This window comes from Hyperolius riggenbachi, chromosome 6 (genome assembly GCF_040937935.1).
Source record: "Hyperolius riggenbachi isolate aHypRig1 chromosome 6, aHypRig1.pri, whole genome shotgun sequence".
Classification (NCBI taxonomy): Eukaryota; Metazoa; Chordata; class Amphibia; order Anura; family Hyperoliidae; genus Hyperolius; species Hyperolius riggenbachi.
In genome coordinates, this window is record NC_090651.1 from 247,659,374 (window position 1) to 247,672,503 (window position 13,130).

Below are 13,130 nucleotides of genomic sequence, written 5' to 3' on the forward strand. Positions count from 1 at the left end.
AATCTTGTCTTCATGGTCAGTGATTTTCATGACTGCTGGATACATCAGTGCAAACTTCAATTTTTTGCTGAATAGAGTGTTGCATACTTTATTAAAAGTTTTCCGCTTCTGTGACACCTCTGCGGAAAAGTCATTGAAAAGGCGCACTGTATGGCTCCTCACTGCGAGATCATGGTTTTGCGCTCTGTAGGCGGTCATCAACGCCACCTTGTCTGCATAGTCGAGGTATCGTACCATGACCATTCTCGGGGGGCCTTTTTTATTTTTGCTTTTAGGGGGGCCCACTCTGTGCGCTCGTTCTACTTTAAGTGGCTCTGGGAGGCCTAGCAATTTCGGGATTTGTACAGAGCAAAGTTCATGTAGCTGCGCAGGCAAAATGTCCTCTGTTACCCCCACCACCCGCAGGTTGTTGCGCCTGGATCGATTTTCCAGATCCTCTATGCGTACATGTGCTGCTGAATTGTCATGAAGAAGTTGCTCTATGGTGTTGTTTGCTTTTTGCAATTCATCTTCACAATTACTTAAGCGCTTTTCAATATCAGAGATTCTCTTTTTATGATCTGTTATGTCCCGCTTTATCACTTTTAAGGAGCTTGCTAGGGCCTTCTCTGTTGTGGCCTGGATGTCAGGGGCCAGTGCCTTTCCCACCTCCGCAGCCAGCCTTTTATAGTCAATTTGGAGGTCACCCTTCTTACCCCTCTCGCTGTCTTCCAAATCGGTGTCACAGTCTGTGTCATCTTTCTGCATGCTTTCTTTGGCCTGCGTGCGGCCTGGGGTGGCTTTCACCGCACTCTTTGCGCCCGCCATCTTTGCTGTGGTGTCTTCCGCGGGTGACTGCGTAGCAGAGTTGGACCGAGTAAGGTAGCGGTCCATGCAGCGGTCTGAGGGTTTCGGATGCTTCCCTCACCAGTGTCACCCCGCGTCCGGTCCCCGCGAGTGAATTGTATGCCGCTCAGGGGGTTTTTAGCTGACACTCAGCCGGAGCTCTCTCCTCTCGCTGCCGCCATGCGGGCGCCGGAACCGGAAGTCCCTTCTTCCATATTTCTACGCCTATTTTGTACTTTTACCTAAAAATGTTGGGACACCTGTCAGAATGCATTGTACAGTGCTGATATGGTTGTTGCCTTCAAGCCCCTCAACAAAATCCACTGATCTCTCTTTCCCAGCATAGGGCTCACCTTCTGCAGGCTTGATGTCTTGTATTTCTCCTCTCACTCAATAAAGAGATAAAAACTAGGAAGTGTCTCTGAGCTGTGACACTATCCCTGGCACGCTTCCACATTTTTCTGTGTGCTCAGCAGTATACTGAATCTCTGAATGGTCTCTCCAGGATTTTGGTGCGCCTTTCCTGCAGGAACTGAGGTTATGTTTACTTTGCTAAGCTGGAAGCAAAGCTAATGGAGTAAAATCAGAGGTAAAGGTAAAGTACTCGGTGCAGTCAGCAGTGACTAATCTGATTTGTGTGCGCTGTTCTGAACAGTACCAGCCTGGGAATTGTGTTGTGGGCTCCCCTGGCCAGATAATGCAGTGTCTTTTAAGTGCTTCTATTAATCAAGGTGATAAATCTCTTGTTCCTTTCCAGCTAGGTATCGCCTCATTTCCAGCAACCAGTGCTTTTAAAACAGCCAGAATTGTACTCTTTGTGTTCTATCAATCAGCACTCTGAGCAACAGGAAACCGTTTGGAGATAACGCCATACAAGAGTTCTATCCATAAAGCCTCAAAGAGACTGGCAAAAAAAAATATTATTCTTAAAGTGAACTTGTAATGAGAAGGATATGGAGGCTGCCATATTTATTTCCTTTTAAACAATACTGTACCAGTTACATGTCTGTCCTGTTGATCTTCTGGAATCATTAGTGTCTGAATCACAACCCTGAAACAAGCATGAAGCTAATGCAGTCAGACTTCAGTCAGAGCACCTGATCTGTGTGCTTGTTCAGGGTATATGGCTAAACTATTAGGGCTTGAGCCCACTAATGCAGTTGTCCACTTTTTGTCCACCTGTAACATTGCTGTGTTGTTGAAAAGCGGACACAACTGCGCACAACAACGTTAGTGGGCTCAGGCCCTTAGACAGGATCAGGGGGACAGCCAGGCAACTTGCCTTGTTTAAAAGGAAATAAATATGGCAGTCCTCCATATCGCTCTCATTTGGGTTTCCTTTTTTGTATTATTATTATTATTTATTGAAATTATATACAGTCGATCCAACATAATGCACAGTGCTGAACAATAAATAACCTTCTCTAGTAACCATACATGAAAAAAACCAAGCAATTACAACTGGAAAACTAACGGTTTGCGACTTTCCAAAGAAAGTGAAAGGGGTTTTCATGTTTGTGTGATTTGGAGTACTGCAGCTGAAGGAGAGGAAAGTATCGGCACTGTAGATGCTTTATTCCAACGTGTGAGGCACAGTACATAGTCCATATGGAACAGTGTTCAGAAATCACATACTATTGCTGCGGAGTGTGGTGGTGCGGTGGGTGCTGGGCACAAAATGCCTGATGGCCGTTTCGCACTAGAAATGCGCTTCCACGGAGGCTCGAACCCTGCCTGTCCACACCAGTATCGGCTATCTTTTGCTGTAGTGCCAACTATTCCCTTTCTTGCATTATGTATAGTACTGCAGCTTCCACCTCTCAAAGGCTGATCACCAGGAAACAAGACCTGTTCCAGGTTTTGTTTTTGTTTTGTTTTTTTAATAAATGTGACATTGTAAAAATGGCATTCAGGATTTTAAGATGTGAAAACAAAAATGTGGAGGTTTTTGTTTTCAGATTGAAGGCTGAACTCAAGTTGAATAAAGCAGTCCAGTTTATAGTTTAATTATTCTCACTGAACATTGAATAGAGAAAGGAGAAGAGAAAATTGTCTGAGGAGATCAGAAAACAATATTGTAGACAAACATGTTAAAGGGAACCTGAGGTGAGAGGGATATGTAGGCAGTCATATGTATTTCCTTTTAAACAATACGACTTCACTGGCAGTCTTGTTGATCTTTCTGGCATCTGTATTGTATGAGTCACACACCTGAAAAAAAGCATGTGGCTAATCTAGTCAGACTTCAGTCAAACATCTGCATGCTTGTTTAGGGCCCATAGCTAAAAGATGTAGTTGCAGAGGATCAGCAGGACAGACAGGGAATCTATATTGCTAAAAGGGAAATTCATATGTCAGCCTCTATAGCCCACTACCATCCGTTTCCCTTCAAAGGAAACCTAAGGTAAGATGCATATGGAGGCTGCCATATTTATGTCATTTTAAGCAACGCACAATGCCTGGCTGTCCTGTTAATTCACTAACTCTAATACTTGTAGCCATAGTCTGTCTGACTGGCTTTGCTGCATGCTTGTTTCAGGTGTGTGGTTCAGACACTATTTACCAGAAAGATGAGCAGGACTTCCAGGCTCACCCCAGGCTCTATTTAAAGGCAAAGGTTATCATTGATCAATGATTGCATGAGAATGATATGCAGTGAAATGAATCTATGCTTGCTTTAAACATACCATCTTGAATGAACAAAGGTAGCTTCTGATGACATTTGTGTGTCTCTATTGTCTTCACAGTTGGTATTGGGCAACAGCAGTACATGAGCATTATTGCAGGGAAGCTACAACACTTCAGAAAGGCTGAATTAGAGGGTGTCCTTGTCATTCACTCTCAGCTGAGTAGCAGATCAGAGAATCCTAAATTCAATTTATTTTACAAATATAAGTTTTCTTGCAGTAAACTGAAAAAAACTAAAATCATTCACAGAAATCAATCTAACCTCTTCTGTTACAAATGAGATTTGGGTGGTCATCACATTTATTCCTGTGTCTCTCTGTACTTTGTGTTATCTTCTGGTCTGGATTAGCATTGTTGCTGTCCTTTTTCTTTGTACTTGTCGTGCTCTTCAGCTTTATTTTTGATAGTTTTCTTCTCTATCTTTGTATTTTGCTCTTGACATTGTCATCCTCTTCTTAGAGGTTAGGGGTTATATTGTCCCCTTCTACCCTGTGACCAGTGTTCTATGCTTGATGTTGTCACGTCACATTCTTCTCTGTGATTGGAATAGTTATTCTCCTGTTCCCTGTGCCTTATTGCTGTTATTTTCTTATTCTATTCTTCTTCTTTTTGGTTGGCAGCACTACCATGTTCATCCTTTATTCTTTAATGGGTGATGGTTTTTGCTAGCCACAAGGACGGGGACTTCTCAAAGCCGGTAATGCTGTTTGCCCCATTCTAACACAGAAACTGGACATGGTTGGGTCTATGAGTGTCTGTAAGGGCAGCTGGAGCCATGGAACAGTATCCTCTCTTTCTCTGCTGGTTACTGCAAGTCTCTTGGAACTTTTGCTGTGCTTTGCATTGATTATGCATTCTAAGCAGCGACTTGCATATAGTTTTGTGGGCTTAATTTTAGCAATAACTTTCGTCTAAAGTTTCCCTATACTTTATTAGCATGTGTTTTACTGCTGGGGCAACCCCCATCTGGAGGTTGGGACAGTGCTGCTTTTTAGCTGGGTTATGCTGGTGGGAGGCATACCTTCTCTGGCACTGCCTGCAACTGGCTCAGACATCCATTGTGAATTTGGCATTGTGCTCCAGCCTCGTTATCAAAGCAAGGAGCGGAGTATTCATTGTTTCATGGTTTTATACCTTGTTTGCTGCTGCATTATCTATCACCAGGGAACCCATTGCCAGTACTTCTTACTAGACCTTATAGCACAATGTCAGCTCACAAATTGTCTTTCCTCACCTGGAATGTCAGCACGGGGCATTCCAGGTGGAATGGAGCTGCAGTGAGGGACCTAAATAACTTCTAGGGGCTGTAAGAAGCCCCAGATATGTAAAGATAGATTTAATGGCTTGCCTCACTTGTCCTTTGAGGCTAGATGTGGATGTTTTTGCCCTGCAGGAAACACACATGGATACTACTCTCCTTTGTGCTACTCATAGGCCATGATAGAATGGTGCTTGTTCTCCATATACAACCCTCAGTTACATGGTGTCTCCTTATTAATCACTAGACTATTGCATTACCAAGTCCTGCAAAGTAATTTTGATCCAGAGGGCCGGTATGTCTTTCTTCATTGTCTACTTTTCAGTTGCCCTGATTTGCTTCTTGCCGTATATCCTCCCCCCCCCCCCCCAGTTATGTAGTTGTCCTGTATAGTGGGATGGTTAAATCTTTTTGTCCAGCTGTATACTGATTATTATTGACCGCACACAACTCTTTACAGGTATTTGCTGCTCAAGAATACACTCAACTGCCAGTTTGATAATATTCCTGCTCAACCAGGAAGTTTAGATGTTCATAGTATAATTTCTGGCCCTTCTTCTAAACAATATCTGTCCTCTACCAAGCCTTGATTTTCCCCTTAGCCCATGCCAAAGCTCAGGCTTGCAGGGTAACATGGGATTCTGATGTGGGAGAACTGTCCACTGATGAGTGGGATGAAACTTTAGAGAAAGTTGCCAAAATATCACGTCATAAGATAGACTGTTATATTTATATGTACTCCACAGAGCATAGATGACCCCAGTACGCCTTGCAAAATTCAAACCTGGAGCTCTCCCCAAATGCCCCAAGTGTGTTGTTCCATCAGGCACCTTTTTTTCATTTAATGCAGGCCTGTCCGATTGCTAACATGTATTGGGAACAGGTGGTGAAGTTTACAAATGACCACATGGGATGCCCGGTGGTGTGTGATCCTACATTTTGTTTGAGTATATTTCCTGATACTTTGTCTGGTAACTATTGTAAGCTCTTTGCTTGAGGTACTGCATATTGCTTGTAAACTGTTAACCAAATTTTGGATCACTGCTACAGTTCCCACATGCAGTGACTGAATCAGAGCAATTAACCTGGTGCTAGCTTTGCGGAAGGCTGTTCCCCAACGTAGGGGATCCTTCAAAAAAGTATGATAGGATCTGGGTGGTTTGGGTCTCTTCCCCGAAAACGAAACTCTATACAGTGTATGAAGTCTTGATAACTCAGTTCCACTATCTGGCAGGGTCCTACTGGCGGTGGGTGTCCAATCTTCTTGGATCTCTACTGTGGTTTCCTCTTGTTGTTCCCATGAGAACCCTGTTTATTAAACCTGCAACTGAAATCATATCATGCAGTACTGTTTTTTTATGGATTTATTTTATACTGTTACTATAAACCAAGCTTTTATACCAGTTATACTCTGACTGTATGTATATCTTTTTTCCTTTTTTTTCTTTTTTTTACCTAAATAAAACTTGTTCTTGGTGGAAAAATGAAGTTAATGGCAGCCTCCTTATCTCTCTCACTTCAGGTGTTCGTTAATGACGTCTTCTCTGTGTTGTCGGCATAATTCTTGGCATCATCCTATCTTCTGTATTTCCTCTTGTCCCCTTCCTTGTAATGAATTACGTCTCATGGCACCACTGTTTATGTCTTATTTAATGTCTCTGACCTCCCCTGTGAGCTATTAATAGGCACAAAAAAGGAAGCAAATTGTTGTTGAGGGGAATGATCACAATTGAAGTTGCTAGCATAGGCATCCAAACTGAAATGCTGTTATCAGTAGCATGACCTATTCAGCAGCATCAAACTGTTTAGTAAATTAGCAGTTACAAATTGAGTGATTCATTATTAATAATTCAAGTTATAGTGGATTTATTTTGCTCTCCTGCAGAGATCTGAGATGCCCCTGGCAGCCTGTTTTAGCAATAACTTTTTGCTTATAGCTGCCCATTGCTTTGATTGACAGCCGGATTAGCAGATCTTTGATCTTTACAGCTGGTCACATCTCAAGCCAGTAATTTGAATAAGCTCAATAAAAACAGCTAGCAATATGCAGGACAGAAAAGTAAATTAGAAAGTACTTTACACTTCAAAATGTCATGGTGCGTGTGTAAAAGGCAAGAGGGTGAACAGAATATCTGTCCGTACCATGAACACTCAAGTGACAAATGGAAATTGTAGGATCATGTTCCACATAATATAAATTGTGGAAAACCTGCAAAATAAAAGCAAACCATTCTGGGGGTGCAGTATAACATAATAATCATTTGGAGACTATTGGGGCAGGGTTAATTCCACAGATAGTAGAAATAAGGAAGATCTGAGGTTTTAATTAACATCTGCAGAGGATTCAAACCAAGGTGGGTAAAATTACCCATAGTCCTTAAAAATGTCACTTTTTGCTGGTGTAAATAGATTGGATCGCACAGTGGTGGGGATCTTTATCTGATGTGATGTGAGCTTGCTATATATTGCAAGAGGCAGGTGCTGTCCTTGGTGCTGAACTTTGTTTTTGTTTAGCAGACTCTGAAACTCTGCCGAGGAGTATGATAAGGACCGCCTCTGCCAATAATTTAGCTTGAGCACAGCGACCCCTGATGCCACGGCCAGGGATCAGGCCGGCAGATCGACTCGGCCAAGTACTGGCCTAGACCATGGTTTTCCTCTCTCCCCTTGCTGGCTGTATGGCGCTCCTTGTGTGTAGCTCCGTTGGCCCTCTTCTCTCCGCAAAGCAATAGAAAGCATTGGCAATCTGGAGCCTAGCGACGTGTCTGTACAGCCACTGTCACTCAATGGATCAAATCCTGATCCCTCTCGAAAGACATTCCTTGTACTAGCCTCAAAGGTGCCTACACACATCCCATTTTGATTGGCCAATTTTACCACATCCTTGTAGTGTGAGAGCTTACCTACACTATCTGTTCATTGTATTAAAAATCTGTTGGCCCTCATGCTACATAAGGCCCTTTTTACACATTCAAGTTAAATTTTCATTGTTTTGCCACAAGGGGCAATGAAAGTCTTTGGAGAGTCTATGGCAGGGGTCTCAAACTCAATTTACCTGGGGGCCGCAGGACGCAAAGTCAGGATGAGGTTGGGCCGCATAAGGAATTTCACAATTGCGGCGCATCGCCGCCTCTGCCCGCCCCTCTCACGCTTCCTTCACAGAGAGGGGCGGGGAGAGGCAGCGATCCGTGCGGCGATTGACGTCAGGAGGGGCAGAGCTGAAGCTGAAAGCTCTGCCCCTTTCAGGAAATGCCAGCGGATTGCCCCCTCGGGTGATTTGGGGGCTCTGCAGCCCTCGTTTAGCGGCGGGGATGCGGCGGATTACTTGGGAGCACTGAAGCGAACTATAAGGAAGCTTTTGCCGGCGAGGGCCACAAAATGTTGTATCGAGGGCCGCAAATGGCCCGCGGGCCGCGAGTTTGAGACCCCTGGTCTATGGAGACTTTAACACTTATTGCGGTCCCTTGCTGTGCTCCGCCAAGTATCCGATCCAGCGCAAGGGCAACAATGTGTTGGGGTAATGTAAGTCTACAGGTGACACATGTAGTGTAAACAATGGAGCGTGGTGCAGCGTGCATGTGCATACAGACGGTAATCCCAGTGACATACTTCCTGCCCAGCAGGGAGAACATCACTGAGTGCGGGCGGCGCTATGCATATGACCGTGTCGGCGCACTCTTTGTCATTTTTTGCATTATGTGCATGCAACACAAAAAGTAAGTGTAAAACTAGCCTTAATGTTTGTAGGCACCCTGATTCATGCAGCTTACATGCTTTTTAACACTGGGGAGGGAGTTGCCTTGCTTACTAAGTACTGATTCTGTATAGTAGTTCAGATAAATAATGCATATAAATGAAGAAGATGAGGAAGGCAATCGGCACTGCAGGTGCTTTATTCCAATAGCGAGGCACAAATTAGCAGTACAAAAACGTAGCTAAAAGAGGTAACATACCATCTTGCAGAGTGTGGTGGTGCGGTGGCTGCTGGGGACAGGTGCCTGACAGCCGTTTTGCGCTGTAACTGCGCTTCAATGGAGGCTAGGATCAGATAAATAATGCACAGCACACCAAAATGAGTCACAGGAAATAGTTCCAGCTGCTTGGACAACAGTGGCTATTGGTTGTGAATAACTCAGTCTCACAGATCTGAAACATGAGGTAGCTACCACCACACCCGTGAATGGTGATGGGACTGTCCCGTCTGCTAAGTAAACACAACAGTCATAGCATTCTAATCTCCTGCTCTTGTTCAGGTCACATGATAGATCTAACCCTAATCAATCTCTATTGTTGTCTCTCTTATCCTCTTCCCAAGACCATCAGGATTTATGTTCGTTATAGTGATCTCAAGAACAGGAGTTGGGAAGGGGGCGGGTGTATCTCATGAGGGCACAGAGTACAGTAAAATAATATATGTGCCATTATACAATACTAGACATTTGAATACAAAATTCAACAACCTACTTTAAAAAAAAAATGAAGGCCACCACAGTTGGTGTATTTTTTTTTTTTTTATTAAATCAAAAGGCAGGAGTAGGTGCTTTTGCAGTGCAGCATTTGGTAAAGTGCTTCATAGTTTTGTACTGCACCAAACAGTACAAAGCCAGCGACAACAGCAATGCAGTTCATATGAAATCTGATCCCTTCTACAATCTGATGTAATAATGCAAGTGGTTAGTAACTAAACAATACACATGGGGTAGATGGATGTTGATGATTGATCTAATGATGTATGACCATCTTATTTCCGAGTAGAGTCAGATGATCAGTTGAACAGCATCTTGGTTAGAAAAGGGGGTGGGATCATAACGTCAGAGTGCAGCGTTTGATTGGTTAGTCTCTTTCAGAATGGTGTAGCTAACTGATTACTCACACTGGTTGCTGATATTGAAGATAGAAGCACATCTATACTGTGTAGTGATCATTTCTTTTGGTTAAGAAATTGTCATTCGTTTTAAATCAGACTCCTTGATCGGGAATATTAAATATATAGCCAGGCACAACTCTCTGCTTCCTTGCTGAATTTTTAGTCAGTAGCAGCACAATTTAGCTTGCCTTCCCTTGAAGAGGTGTGATTATTATGCAGTGCACAGAGTGCCCCATGCCTTAAAGAGAATCTGTATTGTTAAAATCGCACAAAAGTAAACATACCAGTGCGTTAGGGGACATCTCCTATTACCCTCTGTCACAATTTCGCCGCTCCTCGCCGCATTAAAAGTGGTTAAAAACAGTTTTAAAAAGTTTGTTTATAAACAAACAAAATGGCCACCAAAACAGGAAGTAGGTTGATGTGCAGTATGTCCACACATAGAAAATACAACCATACACAAGCAGGCTGTATACAGCCTTCCTTTTGAATCTCAAGAGATAATTTGTGTGTTTCTCTCTCCCTGCAGTTCTCATGCAGTGAAGTTTCAGGCTGCTCTTTTTTCTCCTGCAAACAGCTTTGCCCTTGTCTAATTCTTCAGTATGTGAAAGCCCAGCCAGCTCAGAGGACAATTTATCCAGCTTGTAAAAGATAAAAGAGAAGAGGGAAGCTGCTCTTATCTAAATAATACACAGGCAGTGTGCATAGAAGGGCCTGGAAGGGGGAATTCATAGCAGAAACACAACACTGAAGAACTTGGCAGCCTTCCAGACACAGGCTGACAAGTCTGACAAGGGAAAGATACATTGATTTATTACAGAGACTGTGATAGCAAAAAGTGCTGCAGTAAGCCAGAACACATTAGAATAGCTTTTGGAACTTGTAGGATGATAAAAAAACAGGATGCAATTTTTGTTACGGAGTCTCTTTAATTTTATTACCCCCTAACACTGCTTTGTTTGTGCTTTATATCCATTATTAATCTCATTTACTTCTCTCGGAGCTAGGAATCTGAGCGCACATCTTCTTGTGTAGCATCACTTATGCAAATATAACGGTTGTGAGCGGAGCAGACAGCCAGGCAGACACTGAGCAGGAAGTCTCTGTGCTTCTGAGCTGTCAGTCTCCATGCATGCCTCTTGTATCTGTGGGCTGATGGGAAGAAGACGTCTAAATGTTGCCGATTGGCTGGCTGCGCTCTGTGAATTATTAATTGATGCTTATTCCATGGCTTGCAGGTCATATCATTCTGACTGAATTGCTCTTTTTAGGATATTGACTGGGTGCAGACGGAGAAGCACGTGTTCGAGCAAGCTTCTAATAACCCTTTTCTAGTCGGTTTACACTCCTGCTTCCAGACACCAAGCCGGTAAGAGCATTTATTATTCATCTTCTAGAAAAGTGGCTTATCATATTCCTTGAAGTGAGGCCCCTCCTTTATTATTTTTAAGTATTTATATAGTGCCGACATTTTCCACAGTGCTGTACAGAGTATATTGTCTTGTCACTTAACTGTCCCTCAGAGGGGCTCACAATCTAGACAAGACAAATAACATTGATATCGCGCTTTTCTCCGTGCGGACTCAAAGCGCCAGAGCTTCAGCCACTAGGGCACGCTCTATAGGCAGTAGCAGTGTTAGGGAGACTTGCCAAAGGTCTCCTACTGGATAGGTGCTGGCTTACTGAACAGGCAGAGCCGAGATTTGAACCCAGGTCTCCTGTGTCAGAGGCAGAGCCCTTAACCATTACACCATCCAGCCACCATCTAATCCCTACCATAGTCATATATTTATGTATGTATCGTGTAACATATGTATTGTAGTCTAGGGCCAAATTTTTAGGGGAAAGCCAATTAACTTATCTATATGTTTTTGAGATGTGGGAGGAAAACTGGGTGCCCGGAGGAAACCCACGCAGACTCACACATACAAACTCCTTGCAGATAGTGCCCTGGCTGGAATTTCGATCCTGGGGCCCAGGTATGCAAGGCGAGAGCGCTAACCACTACGCCAACATGCTGCTCTATCCTTACTGGAACAGTGTTGTCCTACATATAAAAAAATAATAATAATTTGGATGAAAGTTGAAATCGACCATAAACACTTGTTCTTGGTTAAAGGCTCTCTGGGGCTATGTTATATGTTGAGGATATTGGGAGTGTTTAGCAGGCATTATCTTGGAGACTGCTGTTATTTTTGTACTCCTGTTTAGGTTGAGCTGCGTGTTAACAGGTTTTCCTTTTGTGTTTTAGGTTGTTTTTAGTTATAGAGTACGTAAATGGAGGTGACCTCATGTTTCATATGCAAAGGCAAAGAAAACTTCCGGAGGAACATGCCAGGTATGGCTTCATCTTGTGGAATGGGAATCATGCTACAGTTGGTACTCCGACTGCATGTACAGTATATGGTTTATCCAGCAACAGTTCTGGGTAGTGTCAGCATTGGTGGGTATCTAAAGGTGCCCATTAAAGCGGACCTGAACCCAAAACTTCCTCTCTGCTCTAAAAGATAACCTTTTAAATAATTTTTTTTTGTTGCAGCTGCACTCCTGCAATAAATCTGATCCTGATTTAATGGAAGCAGCCATATTGTTAACATTCTATGTTTACCTATTGGCTCTCTGCCATGGTAGTCAGCTGACAGAGCTGAGGGAGTAAATTACAGCTTGTGCTTAGTCACAGATGAGAAGGAATTAGGCTAAACTCTAAATACAGGCTGCATTTCTATATGTTTTCCTTCTGTGCTGTGCAAGAGTTCAGGTCCACATTAACAGTACAATACTTTCCTCAGGTGCGATTATTTGATCAGATTTTTATGAGCAAATTGTGCAGGAAGCCATGCAGTATGTGAAGAAAATGGACATGAAACCATTCTATGGTCCATAAGAATACAGAAATACAGAAATTTGTAGATCAGAATGTTTGACTTTACGATTGTATCTGAAGAGAAAAAGTGCCCTAATCCGTCCGTTTATGGGAACAATTGATAATCACCTTCTGATCATCTATGATCCCACAAATCTGAGGAAAATATTGCTGTTAATTGGCACCTTTAGAGAAACTTTAAAGTGCTAGGTTGTGTGGGCTGCCATTCGTAATGTCTCTTAAAGAACACTTTTTGCCTATTTTGCTCAGTTTCTACTATTAAAGTGAAACCACATCATCCTAGACTAAAAATCAAATTTAAAATTGTTCATATCGCTGTATGCACTCTCCCTGGAGCCTGATCACATTATGACTCTGACGTGAACTGTGCTACCTACAACTCTCCCAATGAAACTGACCATGTTTCGAGAGCGGTTTGGAAGCTGCCATATTGGTTTCTTTTTAATTTATGCATTCTGACTGGCTGTCCTACTTATCTTTCTGGCACACCTGAAACAAGCATATGCAGTAAGCATGGTCAAATCTCAGGCTGGCCATACATTTAGAGATTGCCTCTGTGAAGTTATTATTTATGCACAGAAAAACTGATGAGTGGAGACAGGGCCTCA

General features: G+C 42.9%; 1 protein-coding gene across 3 annotated transcripts in view; it reads left to right on the top strand.

The window, feature by feature from the left end:
* Nucleotides 1-13,130, top strand: part of PRKCZ (protein kinase C zeta) — a 368,822-nt gene that overhangs the window by 301,475 nt on the left and 54,217 nt on the right. For all 3 annotated transcript variants that reach the window (XM_068240660.1, XM_068240663.1, XM_068240662.1), the window contains 2 exons: nt 10,910-11,007; nt 11,890-11,976. In XM_068240660.1, the coding sequence (XP_068096761.1) occupies nt 10,910-11,007; nt 11,890-11,976 (185 nt within the window). The remainder of the gene's footprint in view (nt 1-10,909; nt 11,008-11,889; nt 11,977-13,130) is intronic.